The 25,594-nt window shown below is 38.7% G+C and overlaps 1 protein-coding gene across 26 annotated transcripts in view; it reads left to right on the top strand.

Moving 5' to 3' along the window:
• The window catches only part of rims1a (regulating synaptic membrane exocytosis 1a), a 90,579-nt gene that overhangs the window by 13,795 nt on the left and 51,190 nt on the right, over positions 1-25,594 (top strand). For 24 of the 26 annotated variants that reach the window (XM_055171304.2, XM_055171301.2, XM_055171298.2 and 21 more), the window contains 2 exons: positions 18,535-18,748; positions 23,015-23,032. In XM_055171304.2, coding sequence (XP_055027279.2) covers positions 18,535-18,748; positions 23,015-23,032 — 232 coding nt within the window. The remainder of the gene's footprint in view (positions 1-18,534; positions 18,749-23,014; positions 23,033-25,594) is intronic. The other 2 variants (XM_055171299.2, XM_055171300.2) reach the window with 2 other exon arrangements.

Raw genomic sequence — 25,594 nt, 5'->3', positions numbered from 1 at the left:
TCGGCCCTTGGCCAGGTTGAAGCCAGCTTCATCCACAAACACGAGGATGTGAGGGGCCTCGTTTCCTTCCAATGCCATTATTCTCTACAAAAGCGTAAACTCCTACTTTGTTAGTCAAGTTTTAGTTTTCCCTGACTGTCAATTGCTGTAATAAATTTATCAAATGTTCAAAGCATTCATATATGTTATTCATGGTATTATGTTCTTGACTCATTTTGCCAATTGAACAGACTATTGTGCATGTGATGACTTATACAGTGAAATAACGCTGACACATTTTGGAGTAAACAACCATTAGACTGAGAATCAACCAATCAGTTTAGATCAACAAGATCTATTCACTTGGAAATTCTGCTAAATGTAGGCTAACTGTACTTAATCAGTTGCAAAGATGTACTGAGCTATTGAGACATGTACTTAGATATTTGCAATTTGATGAAATGAATGAGAAATTCAATTCTGTTGTGAACACTTGCCACGTGGTTTGGAGGTTTGTCCATGTTGTTTTGAGAATGTAATTTCTGTTTCAAGAAATGAGCCAAACCAATGGAGAAAAACTGTAAAATACATCAGTGCCCTTAGTTTGGCCTAAAAATGCACACAAGTAATGTTTTTAGTAAGGCATGTTTGTTTAAACTAATTAAATTTCCTAAGTAAACTAAGGTCTAGTCCTGGCTTAAGCTAATCTCTGTCCAGGAAACCACCCCAAAGACTATTAAAATAGTGACCAAACATGACCCAATAACCTTGTGTTTAATCCAACCAGCTGTTACTTTAACTACTAAGTTACTAAAATCTTGATTTATAAACGCGACATCGCAGACAATTCGGCGCAAATTAAAAAATTGCCATTACACAGAGTTACTACAAAAGGCATGCGCGGGCAAGGAGAGAGAGAGCTCGCGCACAAGCACAGAGAACCAGTGTGTGTGGGAAAACACTGCTAACCTTTCGAATCAGTCGTCTTCTCTGCCAGTAACATCTGACGTTTACATAAAAATGCAAGTACACAGAGGAATCCGCATGGAAAACACAGCCAACTTTTAATTCTTTCACTCAGTGTCATGTATGAGAGGCGCTGTCTAGGGGCTTTACACAAAGAGAGAGAGAGAGCGCGCGTGCACAAGAGAGGCACCACCGAGCGCTCACAACAATAAATGAAGCCGTTTTAAATAAAAATAAATGTAAATGTTGCGGCCATTGTTGATTTTGTGGCGCACACAAACAAATCAATGTATGGAAAAACACTACCAGGAGCAGAAGCCGCCATAACGCGAGATGAATGTAAACAGCGTGACGACGCGTCAACGCATTTTACCCATGTCGACGTATTTTCGTAGTCGACGTAATCGATGACGTCGACGCGTCGTTGCAGCAAGTGGCTTTAGATTAGAATATTAAAGTCCCCTTGAAATCATAATTATATATAATTTGGGACATTTAGACTTTTTTACTGTAACTGTAGCTCTCACAAGCTGTCAAATGCTGCTTTACTTTATTTTTATTTTTTATTTTTTTAAAAGAGGGAGGTTCTAGTCAAAAGTTCTAAACTAACTTCCTGTTTCATTTAAATTTATGTCATCACTTTAAATAATACTGCACATTCCAAGGCACTTCAGTGGGCCTTTTAATTATAATTTAAATATAAAAATTATTTATTATTACGAATGTTTTTTTGTGCTAGATCTGGCAACAGGAGAAAGTGAACACTCATACCTTTTTTCCTGTGATTTCCTGCATCACACACACAGAAGAGAGACCTGCATGTCCATGATTTCCATTTTTCAGGAATTTATGTATTTTTGGTTAATATTTATTTATTATATTTACATTTATGCATTTTGCAGACAATTATAAAGCCATTGTGCCACCATATTGGTATGCCCAAACATTCTATTAAATCAATGGACGTTTATTCAGATTATAATAATGATAATGATAAAACATCACTTTACATATCTCTGTTTTTATATCTAAAGTCTCCCATTATTACAAAGCAAACGTCCTAAGCATGTACATAGTTATTTACTGAAAGTTGTACAATTTGCTTTTTAAACAGTAAGTTACTATACATTCATTTTCATTACAGTATCAGATAAGTGGACAGACCGCAGCATATTTAGTATTAATGTGCTCATTCTGAAATCTAAATAAATAATCATGCTTTGTACCGTATGTGCATTTAATAATTTGCTGGTTTTCCAATTAGGTTATCTTTACAAGTTGCCTAGACTTATTCCGAGAAATAACGCTGAACATGTAGCTGTATGACAAAAAAACGTTATTTATACCCGTGTCATTAACAGAATGCACCAGACACACTCACCTTAAAGTTTTTTTCATAAATCTCTTATCCTGCCCGATTTAAACATTGCAAATAACACCAGAATTAACAATTATTTTAAGTGCACATATCCTAAAAATGAATCTTGTGTGACTGATATGCTGTAAACTAGGTGAATTTAGATCATGATTTTGAATGTAAGTCAATGACGCCACTTTGCCGGTTGGGCATACCAAGATGGCCGCCCTCACGCTGTTACGTTAAGCATTCTATGCGCAATCCAGTCATTTATATAGATCAGTGGATTAAACTCATGGCCTTTTGCCCTGCCAACACAATTCTCTACCATCGAACAATACAAGAGCACTGATTTGGAAGTAGAACGCGGTTGTCACTCCTTCAAATTACTAAACTGGTGTGTAGAACAACAGAATTTAGCTGCAGTTTGTACAGTGAAAACAAGAAATTGTGAGTCCTTTGACATGCATTATGTATTCTGTAAGTTTGTACTGTTTGATTTTGTGTTGTGTTCATTGGCACGGGATTCTGCTCAAACTGGCTGTTGCTTGAACTTCCTATGATGCAGACTGGTGCTTCATGTGTTTGTGTGTATTTGCACAGCTTGTGTTTACGTGTATATGTATGTGTGTGTTCAGCATCATGCTATAGCCTGGTGTGTGTTTAATGCTGAGTCTCCGCTGGGCTGCGTTGGTCCTGTAGATGCACAGCTAGGCCATATGGACACCTTTATCAGAAGAGCCCAGCATTCACCACTACACTTCTACCACCACTGCATATATACTCCATCTGTTTTATCCTCCCACCTCCCTCTCTCTCTTTCTCTCACCCCCCTGCATCCCTTCATCTCACACCCCCTCCCTCTGACTCCCACTTTAATCTATTTGTAAAAGGGTAATTCACAGCAGGGTAAAAATAGACATCATCTTATGTACACCCTAATTAATGACAAGTCTCTATTTTGCCGAGGGGTTTTACAGGCCAACAGGTTTATTAAAGGGGTCATGTGACGTTGCTAAAAGAACATTATTTTGTGTATTTGGTGTAATGCAATGTGTTTACACAGTTAATTTTTCACATACCTTACATTATAGCTGCTCCTCTATGACCCGCCTTTCTTAAACATGTCGATTTTTACAAAGCTCATAATTTTGAAAAGCAGGGTTTGCTCTAATTGGCCAGGTATACTCACCTTGGACCTTACACACAATAAAAGATAATTTATTTAAAAATGAATGTTTTGCCATCATTAACTTATATTTCTATCTCTCGTTGCTATTTATTGTACCTTCTTGTCTAATAAAAACTCTCATGTTCACAGTTATTATTGCATAACCACACTTTTAAAATTTCAAAATCTCCTTTCTGTTCACCTTCTCTCTGCACTCTGGATTTTAAACTCGGCTCCATTCATTATTAAAGGTCCGCTGTCTGAATGGCACAGAGTTGCTGCCGTCACCAGGGGGTTCTGGGAAATGATATTGTCCTAGTGGCACTGTACAAGTCCACCACTCAGCTATAAATCAGAAAGTCAGTTGTTCTTAGAGTGGAAGCATCCAGAAAAAAAGCTTATTTGCATTTTGGTTATTATAGTCCTTAGTTTGGACTTTTCTCGTATACAGTATTTCAGTCAGGCTTGTGCACAATTCAGAATTTCAGAATTGGCCTCCATTCAATTAGAATTTGAATTGACTCCCCCCTACAGGAAGTTGAATTTGAATTGGAATTCGAATGACAGGAAGTGGAATTAAATTCGTGGCAATTCAAAGAAATTCCACAGTCACACAACAGAAAGAATTTCACATACATTCAGTGTTAGGAAAGATACTTTGGAAAATTGTTTGGCAACCATTTTAAATACTTGGTAAAAGTAAAGCATTCTGGGAAATGAAGTCATGTTCCATCTTGTTCCACAAAATTAAAATTACAAAAAAATCAAACTTACTTATTTGTTATGTGACTAGAGTTTTTAACATTAATTGCTGGGGGGAAAACATCTCCGGTTAATGTAATCTGTACAAGTAGTTCAAACTAATATAATTTATAGATTATGTAATGCAATCATATCTGACATATACTGAAAGCTTATTTTTTAACACTTCATTTACTGTATAAAATGTATATGAATTTCTTTGAATTTCTTTTGAATTCCAATTCTGCTTCCTTTAATTCAAATTCGAATTGTAATTCTAGATCCTGTTTTTGACATCAATTCAATTCAAATTCAAGAATTGAATTAAAATTAAGGAGTCATTCTCAATTCAATTTTGAATTGTGCACAAGCCTAATTTCAGTACATTAGTTATGCTGCTATAATGACATATCATATCACAATAGCATGTAGCGGTAAGGTTGCAAGTAGTTGCCACAGGACAAACATGTTGTCATTGAGCCTGATCTCACGAGAAATGGTACATATTGTACGTGTTGGCTAATTCGTATCAATTCATACAAAAATAAATTGCGCAAAATCGTACGATTCTCATGAAAAAACAACAATGAAACCGAACCCCTAATCCCACACCTAACCTTAACATAACAGGGGTCAAGGCAAATCGTACCAAAACAAATGTGGTCGTATGAATTCATACGAATTAGCCAACTTGTAAAATATGTACGAATTAGCGTTGGGTCATCTGAGACAACATAGTGACGAAACATGTAGTTTGTCTATTTACAGAGTTTCCACGGGTCTTTGTAATCTTTGAAAGTTTGTAAATCTGGGGGGGGGGGTTTAAGGCCCTGGGAAGTTTTTGAAAATATACATACATAGATGCAGGTCATTGAAAGTGCTTGAATCTATTTTATGCAAGTTTTTTGAAAAAAAAAATTCATATTATTCCCTGTGTAGTGTAGGATAATATCATAACATTTTTAGCCTTTTTATCACATGTGCTAAACTGTTCACTTAAAATGCTTATGTCTTCTATATGCGAATGTTGATTCATACCAAAATGCTTTTTTGCATAGTTGTGTTTGACACATGAAAATGTCTCTGGTTACGTATGTTACTGTTGTTCCCTGAGAAGGGAACGAGGCGCTGCGTCTCCCTTGCCATAATTCCTGCGTCCCTGTAACACCGTCTTTGGCAATATTTCAGATAGCGATATATTTCCTGGCTTCCGTGTCACCCTGTCTTTGTTGTAAAGCCTCATCATTGGTTGAATTTGATCTACACATTAAGGGTGTTTTCACATACTGTATACACTGTTTAGGTCGGCCCAAATGACGTGTCGCTCCGAGTACGGTTCGTTTGGGTCAGTGTGAACACAACAGCCGCACTCGGGTGCGCATTAAACGGCCGCTCCGAGACCGCTCTAAACAGGTGGTCTCGGAGCGGCTTTCGCCGAACTCTGGGGTGACCCACCTGTGGTGTGAACACTGCTGGACCTTGGGGCGAACCAAATACAGGAAGTTCTCCACATGTTTGAGCCACTGGGCTTCCGTTGTGATGTGAGCTGTGTGTTATATTGTGGGTTAACAACAAACAAGCCAATCCTTGTCCGTTGCAGAGATTCACTGTCTCCTTTACGTTTGAGCTGATGATTTTATAAATGCATAGCTGTTCTCCACACACAAATAGTGACATTACGGGCTTTTTAGCAAACAGCTCCGTGAGAAAGGCTTTAATAGAACAGCTACGCAATTTTGCGTTAATGCAAAGAAACTTCGCAAAGACGTGCATCGTTTGTCTCCACATCTTGATAGCTGCGCTCTCCCTGTCAGGCTGGTTGTCGTGGAAACGTGGGGTGGTCATGAGATGGTAAGAGCTGTCAAAGACCAATGACAGCGCTGACCGTTGTCACGTGGTGAACGGTGCGGCATTTCGAGTACAGTAAAAAAAATAATATGTGAACACGGACCGCACTAACTGAAAAATTATACAATGCATTTCGGTGCGCTCCGAGGCCGCACCACAGTGCGCACCAACATATGTGAAAACACCCTAAGATGCACTTACCCATGGAGACGTCCCCAAAGTGTCACCTCAGTGACGCAAGCAAGTTCCCTCAAAAGGGAACTGTAACAATGTATCTTAAAAGGTAACACGACACGATGTAACCTTGCTCTCACTTTAGTCCTTGAATTTGAGGGTATTGGACCTGGAAAGTCCTTGAAAGGTCCTTGAATTCGAAGTTAACTAAGGTGTGCGAACCCTGTATTTAGGGGTACTGTACAAACATATCGGCGCAAAATGGCAACTTCCATGTTAAGGGACCCACAGTGTATGTACAGTAGATAGAAATGGCTCATTCTAAAGTAATAAAAACATAACAGTTCATTATGTAAGGTCTTTAAACATCACTGAATATATGCATATTTATATTATATTGCATTTCTGTGAATAGATCCTCATAAAATGTACACATTGCACCTTTATTTCTATCATCATTTACAGTGAATATGGATTTTGCACCCAAAATTCTCACCCCAATTGTTTGACTATGACTATACTGTTATCACATGAAGCACTTTTGTGATGCTTTTATGATGCTTTAGGGTGTTTGAAAGCTCCAGTCATTATTCCAGTGCATATTTTTTAGGTGAACTATTTCTTTAAAATACTTTGAATACACGCAGTTTATTTATGTGGCATCTTTGGATTTTACTCACTGAAAGGGGATTTAAGTTTCATTATAAGCAAAAACAGAAGAATCGTAGAGGTTGGACTTTGGTGTTACTGTATCTTTAGGAGAGGCCATTCCTGAGTTTACAGAGGAAGCAGCATTTTTCCCCAGACTCTCTGCTGCATCTCCAGTTTGGCATAATGAGGGCACCACTGTACACTTGCTTTTTCCACCTGTCCTATGGGAGGCAGCGGCTGGTCATGTGACTTGCACAACACTCCTCTGTGTGCTCATCATATTTGTCATGTGACCTCTGTATTCTAAGCCTTATCTATCTACAGTGGTTATGTGAATAAGAACTAATATTTCATAATGCTCATAAGGTGGTGTTTTGCCTTTAATGACAATGAGATGTTATGTTTCTTTACCTATAGTATAGGCACATAGTTTGAAAATCTATAAAATAAACATTTAAAACAATTTTATCCACTAACAATGTCAAATATGACCTGCATCTCAGAGGATGATGATAACATCATGAACATGTCTGCTACATCTTAAATTATGCCTAAATATGTTTGTTTGTATAAATTGCAGTGGCGACCGATGACTTCTTTTTTCGAGGGCGCTCACTGCGAAGCTCGTCACAACATGTACGTAGCTCGTCGTGTGTGGTTCGTTAAATATGTGTTCGGCGCGTCTAAGTGCCTACATAAATAAGTGCCTGCTGCAGACGCATCCAAAGGGTTTATGATAAAAGAGACGCTCGCGTTTGCCAGATACTCGCATAATCTCATGCGTAATCAGAGTTTACTGTTAAGGGAGTGTCTTGCGTGTATTTTGTGAACGTGAGCGTTTCTTTTATCATAAGCGGTTTTGAGGCGTGTGCAGCAGACACTTATTTTGACAAAACACGTGATGCACATGGTTCACATGATGCAACAAACACAAGTCAAAAAGTCAAGTGATTCACAAAGATTGCAACCAACAGCTCAGTCCACAGCTCACCTCTTCATTTTAAAACGCAAAGAGAAGCTACGGTAGCTACCACAGGACAAACGTCATCATTTGAGACAATACAGGGACGAAACACACTCTGTAGAGCAGTTTGTCCGTTTAGGCCTACTGTAGACACGTGGTGGTGACTTCCATAGATTAGAGCTGTAATCGGGCCTTAAAAGTTAGGCCCGAAATGACCGGAGCCCGACAGAATGCAGCCCGAACCCGAACGTACATTTAGATTGACAGCTTTTTAAAAGCCCGAACCCGTTTACAGCCCAACATTATTTAAATGTGCGCACACACACAGCTTTTGTCAAGAATGAGTAATTTACACAGGTTTTAACATTATTTATTCATTACTAATAATCTACACGCAAACTTGGAAGTTGAGACAAAGAAATAAAATAAGTCATCTGTAACATTGTAACATCTCATTCTAATTAGGCCTATGCAATACACTATAAATAGGCCAATAAAAAATATTATTTCTTAACGAATTAAATTAAGATAATACATTCTAAATTAAGATGGGTATTTGGCAATAACGAAATTAAGAGAAAGGCTCCGTGGGATTTGCGTCGGCACTTCTCTCCATTACTGCCAACATTAGTCTATATCCTTTGTCTAAATTATGTATTTAAGACTCAATTAATATTTAGTTATACATTGAAAAACCTTTACTCACCAAGATTAGGCTACATGTTTTTGATGAGGAAAATTATTAAATAAATGGCTTCAGCGCGGTCCTGCGCTACTGAACTTGACTGCTCATTTACCTCACAAAGCCGGAGCGGAAGCCCGAGCCCGTGTAAAATGTTAGAAATGAAGCCCGAACCCGCCCGAGCCCGTCGGGTTCCGACGGGTCCCGTCGGGTTCGGGCAAAGATCTTCAGCTCTACCATAGATATGTATAAAGGCTAGATGTCTTACGGCGGAGTCTCTATTGTCCTCACCTGGCGGCCATCTTACCTCAGACAGTTCGCTCACTCTCATAGATATATACACTAGATGTCGCCTTGGGGTTCTGAGCATGCGTCAAAACCGCCGCCATCTTAGGACAGGGGTCTTGTCATAGGAAGTATCTGGGTAAAGCTGCTATCTCCGCCTGTACTTCGAATTCATGGACGATGCCGGACTTTTGTGCTGCGTATGGATGTTAGGGCTACTAGCACTATGCATTACAGTTAGAAAAAGTAGATTTTCAAAATTGTAAAACTTAAATTTTTTTCTTGACCCAATGCTAAATATATGTCTGACTGTTGAAACGAACCAAAAGAAAACGAAGAAAATCGCATTCATGACGATTTATGGTGATTTTATTTCCGTTACACCATTGCCTACAATGACGCTGATGCGGGATTCCCCTGTTTCAAGATGGCGGCTCTGTTTGACGCATTCGGTCCAATGAACTGCCGTAGCCAAGGCGACATCTAGTGTACATATCTATGGCTCACTCTAAGCATTGAGTTTAATGGTGCAGGTACTTGACCATAACCATAACTTGCTTAATTTTCTACCAATTTTCAAACGGTTTGGTTTCTTACAAACGTTATTAACGTGGCTATAATTCTGTATGCTTTAACATTTTTAATGATTTTTTTCTATTTTTTTAGTATAAGCATGCAGTGTCATATGTACATCTTTGACAATTATAACAAACCAAACCGTTTGAAAATCGGTAAAAAATTAAGCAAGTTATGGTCATTTAAAAGTACCTGTACCATTAAAACTCAATGCTACGAGTGAGCGAGCGTCATGTGGTAAGATGGCCGCCCAAAATACGGAGGTTCCACTCAATTGGCCAGCAGCGCGGGCGAGACATCTAGCCTTTATACATATCTATGGTGACTTCCATGTACTGTACGGAGACGTGTGATGTATATAGATCAAAATAGTTCCCATTTAGAAAGTATCCAAAAAAGGCCTGGCTGGTTTCACTTAAGCCTAGGGTACACTGCACGATTATTGGCTGTCCCAGATGAAAGATTGCCATCGTGAAACTATCGTCGCGATTTCTGTGATCGTGGCTCTCCATTGGTGGTCCTATGTCGTACGGTGAGAGAGGTTCAAAGACGGACGTTTTCCCTGTCTTGCGTCCAAAGATAGCCTACGATAGTTTTCTGACAGTGTCAGAAATTCGTCATGATCACCGCACAGTGTGATTGCTGCTACGACCTGCGCGCCAGTATTTGTTTACCACGAGCGCATGCTGCTGCCGAAGCTTCCGTGTCATCATCGTACAGTCTACATTCCTCTCGTACCCGAGTTTAAACGATACATGTCGCACAGTGTGATAAGGTAATGATCTTATAAGAGGACAAAAATCGTACAGTGTATCCCGGGCTTTAGTCACTGACCCTTGAGAAGACAAAAGTAAATAGTAGGAATAGATTGAGACACAATGCTATAGAAAGCACTGTGAGGGGGAATGTGGTAGGAAAACGTCACCATAGTCCTGCCACATGGCTGGTCTGTGGGGTTAGCAGGGGGCAGTGTACTGTCAACACACTTCACAGTGGGAAAGATCCGGTGGAGGCAGAGCTCAGCCGTGGCACTGTTGCTGGTGCCATATGCCACTCAGAGAGAATAGCAAACCCCCATTCCCAGCCTTAGTGCTTTGGTGATTTAAAATAATGTATTGGCAAACAGTACTGGAGCCAGGTCTAAAGTAATAGGGCCAACAGACACTTTGAGGCCGGACCTTGGGCATTCATGCAGTTATCTGGAAAACGATCAAAACCGGAAATTTAAGCAGTGTTGGAAAATTGTTAGGTGGAAACCAACGTTATGGAATAACTGTTGTAAGTGGTTTGGACCGAATTTGTCACAGTGATTTTATGTTTTTAAAAGAATGTTGAAATGATTAAAGAGAATATTTGTATTGAGACATGCAAGTACAATACTGATTTAAAAACAAGCTATTAAAGGGTTTCAGAGAACTTGACAGTCCTTATGATATTTAGTGACTTGGCGTAGTCATTCTCATAAAATGGAGTAACATTTGTTTTTATTAACTTTCAAAGGATTGTTTCCTTTTCAAACCCTCACTGGGCTCAACAGTACCATTTCTAGTTTGGTGACTGCTTTTGTGTATTGAAATAAGCACAGCAAACCCCAAATAATTCAGTTAATTTGAACCCCATTTATTTTAAGGCGTCTGCCTGCAGTAATCAATCATGCGTGAAGCTGCCTCTATCTGGAAGCGGGGCTTAATTTCTAAATTGGAGGGGAGTGATTTTCTCACTGTGTTCCTGACTCTTTCACACAGTGTACTTTGATGGATTTCCGCTGCCTTCAAACATTGATCTTCAGGTGATGGGATAAATAATTCCAGTTTGGCCTCTGTGACTTTGGTCCTCTTTTGAGACGTGGAATTCACCCGCTGTTGGATTTATAAGCCAACGCCTTTTAAAAATGGTTTAACAGCTCTTTAATGCAAAAGTAGCTTATGCCTTAAGAGAAATGTAAATTAATGGAACTAATGGAATGAAGTGCTGCATTCATTTAGGGGGATAAATTTAGCCTAGATTTCCCAGATTGTTTTTTTTTCCTCATAGGTGCTTATTGTATGTGAGCATAATTGACACATAAGATGCTGCTCTTTATTGTTAAAAGGAGGCACTCCTGTTTTCAGTTGTCTTGTCAGGTCGTGCTTTGGATACCGATGTATGTTTTTCTGTGACTGAACAATCAAAATATTACTATAATAATATTTATAATAATATAAATAATACAGCATAGTCGGCATGTGGTGTTAATGTAAATAATAGTGGCATACAGAATTTATAGTTAAAGGGACACTCCACTTTTTTTGAAAATATGCTCATTTTCCAGCTCCCTTAAAGTTAAAAATGAGATTTTTACCATTTTGAAATCCATTCAGCTGATCTCCGGGTATTGCACTACCACTTTTAGCATAGCTTAGCACAATCCATTGAATCTGATTAGACCATTAGCATTGCGCTCAAGAATGGTAACATGGCTGCAGCAGGCGTAGTGGTATTACACACTGCCCGAAAATAGTCCCTTGCCATTGAAAGTTACTAAGCGGACTATTTTCGGCTGCTGCGTAATATCATTGCGCCTCCTGCAGCCATGTTACGACAGCAAAGTCCTTGATTATTACACCAGAATGAGAGTATGGTCCTAGCCATATCTGCCTAGAAAATTGCAACTTTAAATTTTCCGTTGGTCTTAGTACACGATGTAACTACAGAAGAGTCAAGTTTTAAATAGGAAAAATATCCAAACTGTTTGGTTATTTTTTAGCGCGATGCTAATGGTCTAATCAGATTCAATGGATTATGCTAAGCTATGCTAAAAGTGGTACCGCCAGACCTGGAGATCAACTTAATAAATTCCAAAAAAGGTAAAAATCTAATTTTTAACTCTAGGGAGCTGGAAAATGAGCATATTTAAAAAAAAAGTGGAAATAAAGTGTCCCTTTAACAGCTACTGTTAGCTATATACATACAAATGAGGTAGCGTTTTTAAACACACAAACTGTAATGCTTTTTTTTGTTGCTATGTTCATGTCTTTTATTTTGAAGTTCTGTTTGTAGTCCTGTTAATGTTCCCAGCTCTAATTGTGTTTAGGTGCGTCTTGTTTCTATTGATTAATCGGTGTATAATACCAGTGTCTGCGTTGTCTTGGTAGGGTTATTGTTTTAATGTTATGTGCTGGTTCATGTACTATGGCCATGCGTTGTATTTTTATTCATACTTTAGATTCATTCTTGTTTTTTTTTTTACTGTACAACACGTTACACCTACCATATTTTTGAAACTGTGAGTGATATGTAGTGAAGGTTTGATTTGTCCTATTGTGTTAGAGGATAAATGGAGCTGCTAGCAAGTGCTTGTGAACTGCATTTATGGCTTCATCACAAGCTGCCAGCTTGCTTTGTTCCCTCATAAAAGCATTTTGTCCAAATGTTTCCTATAAATGATCCTGAATTCAGGATTCAGCCTTAGAAGTAATTATGTTACATTTCTGACAATTGGTTTTCCATTCATACACAGGGTGCATTTGTGCCCATACAGTTAGAAACTGTACTGTATGGTGTCCAGGAATGATAATAAATGAGTAACAATGAGTAACGGTTCTGTATTAGAGTTTGCATGACATGCTGACATGTAATTTCTTAGATGCTGATGTTTCCAACCAACTCTGTGTTTAAGTATGCACACTTTTAGTTGTATACCAGTTTTTGTGTGTATTGTAGTACAGTAGGTCATGGTGCATAAAATACAGTATGGGTCAAAGGACAGTGCCAGCATGGCAGATGTAGTATGTCTTGGAAGATATTTATTCTACACACTGCATACATACTGTACATGCATGTCTTTAAATTCACTACATGAATTGGGATGCAGTCTTGTTGTCATCAAGACAATGTTATAAAGAGGTGCATTGGGAGAACGTAGGAAAACACTTCAAAATTTGTCCCACCTCATTCAGCTCTGTGACGATTTTCTCCTCTATGTCCCCACACTTTACCACATTAATTATAACTTCAGCATACCTTAATTACACCACGTCCTATGCTAATGCTTGAGTCCTGTGTGAATTGCTTGCCGTTTCTTGCAGATTCTGTGCCTGATTTGCATTTCACAAAAGGTTTACTTCTATTTCTGGAGAGAGAGAAAGAGAGAGAGAGAGAAAGTAAATGATTTGTGATGTGGAAGAGAGGTTTGTTTTAGTAAAGTAAAGCTATGGCTCACTTTCGCATAACCTTGTGCATCACTCATGAGTCTTTGTTCTTATAGGCTCTCTCAATTATGGCAGCTTGGGCTTCTTTTCTGGGCTTTAGAATACAAAGCACTTTCATATGTTCTTTTACAGTGCCAAGCTCAATGTTTGTCTTGATTTTTGTAATATGCTAAAAGATTGGTGCTCAGTTTCATCTTAGCATTGACTTCATTGGAAATGGTGTACAGTAACTAGAGGTCATTGTGATCTGAAAGTTTGAAGGGTGAATGTTACGTACTACTGTAGTAGTCAAATACCCAAAATATTTTGTGTTTTAGTGTCTTGACAGTGTGCGATGCTTTAGCTGTTGAATCGCTTGTATTGTGTTCGATTTTTGTGACAATTTTGATGGAGCGGGTCAAATTGACCCTAATTGGATTCAATGCAATTCCCTAAATATCACATTTTAGTAGCAGTATTTTAGCAATTGAAAAGTATCAGCATGTGCTTTCTGCCTTCTTGCATTTTTAACAAATGGTGCTGGTTTTGGTGTCATGTTTTGTGGGACACATCTGGCATCACCTGTATTTACCTCTGGAGGTAGGTAGGTCAATCAGTGTATCTTAACTTTGCATGCATGTTCATGGCCCTAAATGAGAAAAAGTGACAAAATGTCTGGAAGTATTTCATATACACACTTACCTAAAGGATTATAAGTAACACCATACTAATATTGTGTTTGACCCCCTTTCGCCTTCAGAACTGCCTTAATTCTACATGGCATTGATTCAACAAGGTGCTGAAAGCATTTTTTAGAAATGTTGGCCCATATTAATAGGATAGCATCTTGCAGTTGGTGGAGATTTGTGGGATGCACATCCAGGTCACGAAGCTCCCAATCCACCACATCCCAAAGATGCTCTATTGGGTTGAGATCTGGTGATGGTGGGGGCCATTTTAGTACAGTGAACTCGTGTTCAAGAAACCAATTTGAAATGATTCGAGCTTTGTGACATGATGTATTATCCTGCTGGAAGTAGCCATCAGAGGATGGGTACATGGTGATCATAAAGGGATGGACATGGTCAGAAACAATGCTCAGGTAGGCCGTGGCATTTAAACGATGCCTAATTGACACTAAGAGGCCTAAAGTGTGCCAAGAAAACATCCCCCACACCATTACACCACCACCACCAGCCTGCACAGTGGTAACATGGCATGATGGATCCATGTTCTCATTCTGTTTACGCCAAATTCTGACTCTACCATCTGAATGTCTCAATAGAAATCGAGACTCATCAGACCAGGCAACATTTTTCCAGGCTTCAACTGTCCAATTTTGTTGAGCTTGTGCAAATTGTGGCCTCTTTTCCCTATTTGTAGTGGAGATGAGTGGTACCCAGTGGGGTCTTCTGCTGTTGTAGCCCATCCGCCTCAAGGTTGTGCATGTTGTGGCTTCACAAATGCTTTCCTGCATACCTCGGTTGTAACGAGTGGTTATTTCAGTCAAAGTTGCTCTTCTATCAGCTTGAATCAGTCGGACCATTCTCCTCTGACCTCTAGCATCAACAAGGCATTGTCACCCACAGGACTGCCGCATACTGGATGTTTTTCCCTTTTCACACCATTCATTGTAAACCCTAGAAATGGTTTTGCATGAAAATCCCAGTAACTGAGCAGATTGTGAAATACTTAGACGGCAGCAACAACCATGCCATTGCTTAAATCACCTTTCTTTCCCATTCTGACATTCAGTTTGGAGTTTGGGAGATTGTCTTGACCAGGGCCACACCCCTAAATGCACTGAAGCAACTGCCATGTGATTGGTTAATTAGATAATTGCATTAATGAGAAATTGAAAAGGTGTTCCTAATAATCCTTTAGGTGAGTGTACATTGTAAATAGAAATGATAGCTTACCATATGGGTCTGATAAAGTCTTTTTCAGTACTGAAAAGAGTGAGGAGAAGCATATTTACCGCTATTTCAGAATAGTAAACACCAATATAGAAACAGACACTGACCTGCGAACATCAAATTCTTTACAAAATTATTTGCATACACTTCAAAACAGCGTATCCTAATTTTGCATGCATGTTGATGACCATAAATGAGAAAAAGTCACAACATTTCAAGAATAAAATCACAGGTTAACTGTTTTTTCTGACAGCTTAAAAATCAAAAAGGGTCAAATTGATTAGGAACATAATACAAGGCTTAAGCTACACCATCCACATTAATTGTATAGTAGCCTATATACCTACTATACCTTTACAGTATGTCAACAATTGTGTTGCGTTCTTGGAAAACCGGTCGAATGTCACGCTGGAACATTTTCAAAATAAGTTGAATGTAAATTTTTTGTCAAATTCGGGTCTAGTGTCTCTGAAAATATTTATGCAAAATTCACTTATTTAGTGCAGAACAAAAAAGCCTGCATCTGTTAGAACACGCATGTTTTATTTTTTTAAAAACTGTTTGTCTAAAATTGGTAAAATTTCATCATGTGATAGGTTTTCCCAGATCGCATCACAATTATCTTAGTTGTGTATCATTTAAACATCCACTTTATCTCCTAAAATGAAATATGATAAATAAATACACTGAGTCAAACAGCAACCTGTAAGAAATAAAAATTCCCATTGGAAGTTTCTCAAAGAAACATTGACAGATTTTGTTTGGAGTCACCTGATCACTTCTGTGTTAGATTTAGCATTTTAGTATTTGACCCACATGAGGTTATGCTAGTGATGCCGTTAAACAGAGCAGTAGGGTGCACAGGGGAGGGAGACCTGGGTTAGGTCTGCGGGCAGGTGTTGACATGATCTGGCTCTCTTTCTCTGGGGCACGTTCTGTATGGCTGGTCGCACGTTCATCATTTTCCATAGGTTGCGTATTTTTTTAACTCTATGTAGGTTGCTTATTTTAATATACGTCATATGATATCGTCATGGCAGAAGAGTCTGTGGAGAAGACCACATTAGTGTAAGTAAAGATGTGGATAGTTTCATGCGCTTCAGTTTGATTCAGGCAGGGGTAATTTATCAGTAATATGTGGGATTTGTGTTAGACTTGGTGAAGAGGTTTTAGTTTAATGTAAATTTGTGAGACACGTCTAATGCATAGAGTATGCTGTATAGATTTTGTTGATTTTTGTGTGACTTATGTGATGTAAATATATGCATTTTATGTTCAACTTTTGAGTTAAGTTAAAATAATAAGTTTAAAATCTTTAGTTCAAATAAAGTCAATTTTTATGTCAGTGCCATCAAAATCACAAGTCCTTGGGTCATTGTTTATTATCAATATAACACAAGTAAAAAATTATATGTCAGTATTTTTTAATGTGTACTAAATGGCTATGATGATTGTAATTTTTCCATTCCAATAGTACATTCGTGTATGGGAAATATTAATTGTAAAAAATTGGACAGAATTTACACTATTACTTTTGTTCTTTAACAAATTACACACACTGTGATATTAAAATAAACCTGTTTTTTGCAGTACAAATTAAAAATAACAAAATTAAAAAGGTTACAGTAACTATACACTATCTGAAAAATTTCCAAAATTCAAAGGGATGCCAGAAACTGAAAATTTTCTCCTCATGGACAACCTAACATCCCAGTCTGTCAGGCAGATTCTCATCGACATCACAATAGATATCTTTCCTTTAAACATTCATTCCCATTCATTAATGAAAATCAAAAGATTCACTTGATAGCAATTTATCAATTCAGTTCACATTCACAAAAAAAATCTATGGGAAAAAAATTATGCTTAACAGATTATGACAAAAGGTCAACCATTTTGCATGTCATGATGTATACGATGAAAAAGTTCCTAGATATTTTGAGGCATTCCTAGATATTTCGATATGTAAGAAGAAGATATTTTTATGTGGATTCAACAGAAAGCCAGTATAATGTATTTTGATAAAAATGACCTAAGCAATTGAAAATGTTGGAAACAAGAGTCAACTGTACATAATTAAATGCATGAATGTAGAAATGAAAGCATTTGCAAATTGTCCAAAACAATGAGATTGCTTTTAAGTTGTGCACAACAGACTAGATGATGTGGAGATTGAACAAAATATTTAAATTGTGATCTGAGAAATGCAACTTAAAGTATTAGTCCATTTTCTTAAAATAAAATGCAGATAATTTACTCACCACCATGTCATCCAAAATGTTGATGTCTTTCCTTGTTCAGTCTAGAAAAAATTATATTTTTTAAAGAAAACATTCCAGGATTTTTCTCATTTTAATGGACATTTTTGACAAGAAAAATAAAAAATATGCACTTTTAAACCACAACTTCTCGTCTTCCTCCGGTCCTGTGACGCCCCAGCGTGACCTCACTTAATGTCGTAATGCCGTGGAAAGGTCACATGTTACATATAAGAAACGCACATTTGCGGACCATTTTAAACAATAAACTGACACATAAACATTAATTAGTATAATTCCACATACAACAACGTCGGAACGGTCCTCTTTCTCCACACTTGTAAACACTGGGGCGTAATTTCAGTCATCTGTGACCTCTTGACGTGATGACGTATTGCGTGAGGTCGCGCTTGTGCATCTAATGACCAGAGATAGAAGAGAAGTTGTGGTTTAAAAGTGCATACCCCTTATCTTTCTTGTCAAAAATGACAATCGTTTCGCTACATGAGACCCTTATGCCTCGCTTGAGATTGTTTAGAGTACTTTGAAACCCCGTTGAAACTGCAATTACATTTTGGGGTCCATTAAAATGAGAAAAATCCTGGACTGCTTTCCTCAAAAAACACAACTTCTTCTCGACCGAACAAAGAAAGACACCAACATTTTGGATGACATGGTGGTGAGTAAATTATCTGGATTTTTTTGAGAAGATGGACTAATCCTTTAAGGTTGACATTTTTACAGTATGTACATTCCATTGAAATTTTAATGATAAAATATCCATCTCTCCTCTCCAGCTTGCACCAGCAGTTTGCCACCTACAAAGAGCAGGTGAGACGGACTGGCCAGGAGCCCCAGCAGAGGCAGCAGGGCCAACACAAAGATGACGCCCCCACCTGTGGCATCTGCCACAAGACCAAGTTTGCTGATGGCTGCGGCAACCTGTGCTCCTACTGCCAGACTAAGTTCTGCGCCCGGTGCGGTGGACGGGTCTCTCTGCGTTCCAATAATGTAAGTAATTCCTACACTATGAGCAGCGCACGTTTTCCAGACATTTAAGCAGGGGTGGGGAGAGAGAAAAGCAAGCTGGTGGCCGAGCATTGAGTAGATGAGTGAAAGGTTAATTGGGCATTAGTCAGAGGAAATGACGCCGCTGGTCAGCGGGGGTTTGCCACGCACACTCTGGGATGCCCAAATCTGTGCTGAGTCTCCACAGGGGCGGCCGTACTACGCAAAGGGAAGCACCTGAACTGGTGACCCACCTCCTGGAGCGTGATATTTACCTTCACTTTCTATTCCCTCTGCTAAGTCTAATTAGTGTTCACTTATAATGAGTGCGGTGTAGGGAGTCAACAGAAGGAAAGAATTAGCTCACAGACAGCGGTAGTACATTATGGGGTGAGCCAAAGATGGGGTAAATCAAACATATTTAGTTATAGGTGTACAGTATTATACCTGTGCATTAGGAGTAAATCAGTATTTGTTTTAAGTTACAGTACACAAAGAAAGAGAGAGAGGTAGATCAATAGAAAGACAGACAGACAGGTAGTATGACAGAACGATAATTGAAATGATGACATTACGATATTATATAAACAGAGAGGTGGGAAAGAGAGAGACAAATTGATTGATTGACAGACAGACAGACTAGGTGTGGATTTGGGAAAGCTTTAAAAGGAACTTTGTGAGATGTGTGGCATTCAGGTGATCTTGCGTGTGAGTGAGAAGGTACCAGAAGTCCCAGATGTAATGCAATGGAAAAGAAGTCTCTTGGCCGTGGATGGGTGCTGCCCTCTGGTTAGTTTCACTAAAACGAGCAGATGTTGTTCATGTAAGCCCTTCGGTGTGTAACATTAATGAAAGTGGCAAACATGATAATGGAGTTGCTGGATGCCTGTAGGTTAACCATAGATAACTACACCTACTCAATCTGGTGGACTGGAAACAACACCTAAAAGCAATGAAATGCATTTAATAGCTCCATTGTTTTGAGTACTGTAGCTGGAGACCATTTTGACTAAAGTGAACCGAAAGTTTAATGCGCCTGTTGGGAAAATCACAGCAACACTTCCTTATCCCAGCTTTTTCCCATACTTTTATGGGTGTGTTATTGCAGGTGGATGCTTTACCGTTTTTTATGTGACCGCCATCTGATGCATATTGCTGGGAAGCTCTTTTTTATAGGGAAACATCATCCATCTTTGATGCATATGGTAGTCAGATAATTTCCTTCTTATTTGAACCTTTTCTTAGAAATATTTGGATGTATTTCCTGCAATGTTACTCTTCTAATAAAGAACCAATAGGAGCACAGCAACTGATGAGGACAAAAATTGCACAGTGTAAACGTTTTTTGTGCATTTTTTATTTTCAGTGCATAGGTTTGCCAAACGCTATCTCATGGCAATTCGTACATATTTTACGAGTTGGCTAATTCGTATAAATTCATACGACCACATTCGTAGGTTTTTGTACGATTTGCCTTGACCCATTTGACGTTGGGATTAGGGGCGGGGTTGGGGGTTGTGTTTCGTTATTGTTTATTTTTATGATAATTGACGTTTTTGCGTAACTTTGTATAAATTCATACCAATTAGCCAACTCGTAAAATATGTACGTGAGATCAGGCTGATTTGTCTGTTGCATATAGTAGCATTTTTGTATTTGTGCACTGTAGAAAAAAGGTATAAAACTGTACCTCAAAAAAAAAAAAAAGTTTTGTACCTTTTCTGTTGCTGGGGTGGAACCCTAAGGTTTCCGTTTTGTACCTTTACAAGTATATTAAACATAATCCAATGTTGCACCTTTTTGGGTCCATTACTGTACTCTTTAAGGATGTTGTGTATCTTTAAAGGGATTAAATTTTCCAGCTCCCCTAGAGTTTGGTTTTTACCGTTTTGGAATCCGTTCGGTCGGTCTTCGGGTCTGGCGCTGGCACTTTTGGCATGGCTTAGCATAATCCATTGAATCTATTTAGACCATTAGCATCGCGCTTAAAAATGACCAAAGAGTTTCAATATTTAAAACTTGACTCTTCTGTAGTTGCATCGTGTACCAAGAACGACAGAAAATTAAAAGTTGCGATTGTCTAGTCAGATATGGCTAGGAACTATACTCTCATTCCGGCGTAATAAGGACTTTGCTGCAGTTACATGGCTGCAGCAGGCGCAATGATATTACGAAGCGCCTGAAAATAGTCCCCTGCTATTGAAATGCCCTCTCCCAAATGGCACACTCCGGCACACTTTGATGACATCATCTAGTGCAGACTTTAGGGACCCTTGATGTGGGTGCATCGGAGTCATATTTTGGGACAGACTCGAGTGTCACCCAGGAAATAGGTACAGAAGTTGCCCGTCAGTGTGAACTCCTCCCTTTCGTTGTCTGATTGGTCTGATTGATCTGATTGATCTTTCGCAAGGACTTCTGGGTTGGTAAAGTGCGTGAAGCTTGCTGCAGTGCGGGCTTCGCTGAAGACCGCATCAAGGGGGCAAAAAGAGGCGCTGATGAGCACACTTCAAAGTTCAAAAATGACAGACGGGACACCCTACGGACTCGTAGACTAAGCGAGCACGCGCAATTTAAGGCCACGAGACCGAAAGTCCACATAAAGTGCGCCATTTGGGTACTAGGGGACTATTTTCGGCTGCTGTGTAGTATCGGTGTGCCTCCTGCAGCCATGTTACGACAGCAAAGTCCTTGATTATTACGCCAGAATGAGAGTATAGTTCCTAGCCATATCTGCCTAGAAAAATCGCAACTTTTAATTTTCTGTCGGTCTTAGTACATGATGTAACTACAGAAGAGTCAAGTTTTAAATATTAAAAATATCAAAACTTTTTAGCGTGATGCTAGTGGTCTAATCTGATTCGGTGGATTGTGCTAAGCTGTGCTGGGGGTGGTGGCGTCGGATCTGGGGATCGACTGGATGGATTCCAAAATGGTAAGAATCAAATGTTTAACTCTAGGGGAGCTGGAAAATGAGCATACCTTCAAAAAAGTGGAATGTCCCTTTAAAGGAATAGTCTACTCATTTTCAATATTAAAATATGTTATTACCTTAACTAAGAATTGTTGATACATCTCTCTATCATCTGAGTGCGTGCACGTAAGCGCTGGAGCGCGCTGCGACGCTTCGATAGCATTTAGCTTAGCCCCATTCATTCAATGGTACCATTTAGAGATAAAGTTAGAAGTGACCAAACACATCAACGTTTTTCCTATTTAAGACGAGTAGTTATACGAGCAAGTTTGGTGGTACAAAATAAAACGTAGCGCTTTTCTAAGCGGATTTAAAAGAGGAACTATATTTTATGGCGTAATAGCACTTTTGGGAGTACTTCGACTCGCCTGAAAAGTCCGCTCCCCTTCTCACTCTCATAATGGGAGAGGGAAGGTGTTACTGCGCCGAGTCGAAGTACTCCCAAAAGTGCTATTACGCCATAAAATATAGTTCCTCTTTTAAATCCGCTTAGAAAAGCGCTACGTTTTATTTTGTACCACCAAACTTGCTCGTATAACTACTCGTCTTAAATAGGAAAAACGTTGATGTGTTTGGTCACTTCTAACTTTATCTCTAAATGGTACCATTGAATGAATGGGGCTAAGCTAAGTGCTATCGAAGCGTTGCAGCGCGCTCCAGCGCTTACGTGCACGCATACAGATGATAGAGGGATGTATCAACAATTCTTAGTTAAGGTAATAACATATTTTAATATTGAAAATGAGTAGACTATTCCTTCAAGGGTACAGTTAACTGTATGGTTTAACTGGTACAAAATTGTTCCTTAAGGTGCACAATAGATCCTTATGGTATAAAATTGTACCCCAGGTACAGTTTTGTACCTTTTTTCTGACAGTGTGTGAGTATTCTTAGTATTATAGAATAAGTGGACCTAGTCTAATATTCTCATTTTCAGCAACCCATTAGATATCTTTATTTCCACTGAGAATGATTCGGTAACAATCTAACTGTACATAAAGAAGCTGCATCTCCCTGCTTTGCCCTGCAGGTGGCAACATACCTGCAGATTTACCACCATATGGTACAGGTGCATACTCATACAGGCGTGATCTGTGCTTAAAGATTAGCAAAGGAATCATTTAATAATATACTGTACATCTTTTGGTGCCACTAATATCAGTGTGAGAACTGCTATGTGTGCTTGTTTTCTTATATGATTAAATCATACAATACATCTCTCTCTGTTCTTCTTCTCCACCTACCCACCCATCACCCTTTTCTCTGTCCTGCTGTGCTGCTCTATGATGCTGGAGAAGAAGGAAGACAAAGTGGTTAGCATTTTTTATTCTCTTTATGTCGGTGTAAAGTGTAAGCACACATTTTTTCACCCATTCTTCCCATTTTCACATAACTGTGAAAGCCGATCAGTTTATGAACAGCTCGTTTATACAGTATTTGGGTGTTAATTGGTTAAAAAATTAATTCATTTCTGCACCCATGTTGTGCTGAATTGTTAGTCTTACAGTATGTGACAGTCGTGTGCATACAACATTATTTTCCTAATGTTACAGTAAAACTATCAAAACGTTTTTGAATAAAGGAGTTTAATATAAGAAGCATTCTGTAGAAATCACAGTGTTACTTGCAGCTGGTTGCCGTAGACTTACATTTATGTTATTTACTGGCAAGAGTTTGTTCAAAGTTAAATACATTTTGAATATTAAAGCAACACTATGTAGTTTTTTTTACCTTTCAATAATGTCTCTAAAATTATTTCAGTGATAGAACAACTTTTAACTGGACAAATTGTACTGTTGCTGCAACCTGAGCAGCCTCCTAGCTGCTACAAGCACACTCTGAAAGTGGCGGTGGAGGGTAGGGAACACAGCCCCGCCCCTCCCCCTGCCTGCAGAAGAGTCTGATACCAGGCACTGTTGCGCTTTTCAACCACATGGGGGAGCTGTAAGTCATTTTACATGGAAACTACATAGTGTTGCTTTAACAAGTCTTTATCTTAAGAATAAAAACTATACAATAACACCCTTATGCAAAGCTTTCTGGGAACCAGAAATCATTATCAACCTTTTTCTGTTTTTTGCTTCAGATTTTGTTTCCCAAAATGCTTTGCTAGATGCTTTTATTTTAGTTTTACTCTGTAAAGACAAATATTTGTAAATGTTTAATGTTCATTTAACTTTGAACAAAATGTTGCCTGTAAATTACATACATTTAAATCTACGGTAAGTTACCGGCAACCAGCTGCAAGTAACACTGTAATTTCTAAAAAATAAAAATAAATGTAGAATGTGTTTGCAAAAAATTATTTTCTAACAAAATTATTTTATGCCATATGTATGGGAAATTAGTTATTATTTTGAATTACTTGTTACTGTATTTATTCTTTTTAAAAATAAAGGTGCTTTACAATGCCATAGAAGACCAATTTTTGGCGTTATGTTTCAATAAAGTGCATTTAACATCTGGACACCTTTTTGTTTCAAAACAGTTTTTTGTGAAAAAGAAGAAATGGTTATTTTAAGATCTGAGGAACCAAAAAGGTTTTTTAATGGCATCGCTTTGAAGAACCTTTTATACACCTTTATTTTTAAGAGTGTACTGTAAGTGTTACCTGTAATATGTCCACACAGTAAACTCATAAGCAAATACCCACCCTTTATATACAGTATATCAGGGCCTAAGATGATGGTTATCATACTGTATTTTGTCTGTCCTCCTTGAGCTGCTATATATATATTGCCTTTCGATCTCTTTTTTCTTTCTTTCTTTCTGTTTCAAGGATGCATTCCAGACTAAACTTTTGCATTGTACTTTTTTACACCAATATTTCAGTCTTACCGGAAAAGCATGCAATGTGTCATTCCGCCGCCCACTCCACCAAAGCGCCAATGTAAAATGATTAGAATTGATCTCACTCCTGCTTAGCATCCGGTTACTGGGATGTTTCCTTGACTGGCACTTTCGGGCTGTCTGTGAGATACAGTAGTCTGTCTTTCTAACAGGACTTTATGTAGTGTAAATACAAGACAGATCTGGCAAGTGGAGACTTGGGACGAAAAATGTGACAGTGAAGTGCAGATACACACAAATAGCCAGAGGCATCATGGGAGGCGTGAGGCTGCCGTATTTATAGATCTCATCAATCAGCTTAATCAGAGAAGGTCCGATGTTTGGAGAGGCAGTGGAGCTAAACTTATCACACTATTGATCTGCAGATGGCTTGTCGAGCGTGGGATATATGCCTCGGTGACAGAAGAGTGAGAGTTGGTTTTGTAACGTCAGCAGGTAGCTATAATATATTATTTACGCTATCGATCCGGTATTTAACAATTGGAACGGTCCGTGTACGATGGACGGGTAAATGAGTGGTTCATGAGAGGGCCGGTGGGTGAGCGTCTCCGGGCGCTGATGTACTAGCTCATTAGATGAAATGGACAGTAATGTCTTTTGTGGCAGTCTTTCATCCTTATCCAGGATTTATAACATGCTGAAATATGGTTCTAGCTCTACCCGTTGCCGCCCCAATTCATCAAGCTGTCGGAGGTGGAAGCGTAAACTGCGCTCTCCCTCTTCACTTCACTCACAGAACTCAAGCGCTTCATTTTTCCACCCTGTTTGCGTGAACCTGACACCATGCAGCGGAAGGCCCGCCGAGTGATGAAAATGAAATGACATTAACAAGATGGAGGAAAGGGTGGAGTTTGGTGATGAATGTTGTTAGGAGTTAAACACAGAATATCAGAATGAAATGATGGCTCCTTGTTGAATTGCAGAAAGTTGTTTTTTTTTAGAAATTGATATTTTAAGGATATTGAGACCTTTGGTTTGGCTTTTACCCTGTGGAGCAATAACAAAAGATGTTGGATGCATTTTTT

The sequence above is a fragment of the Misgurnus anguillicaudatus genome, chromosome 11, assembly GCF_027580225.2.
Source record: "Misgurnus anguillicaudatus chromosome 11, ASM2758022v2, whole genome shotgun sequence".
In the NCBI taxonomy this organism is placed as follows: Eukaryota; Metazoa; Chordata; class Actinopteri; order Cypriniformes; family Cobitidae; genus Misgurnus; species Misgurnus anguillicaudatus.
This window is presented reverse-complemented; position numbering and strand designations above follow the sequence as displayed.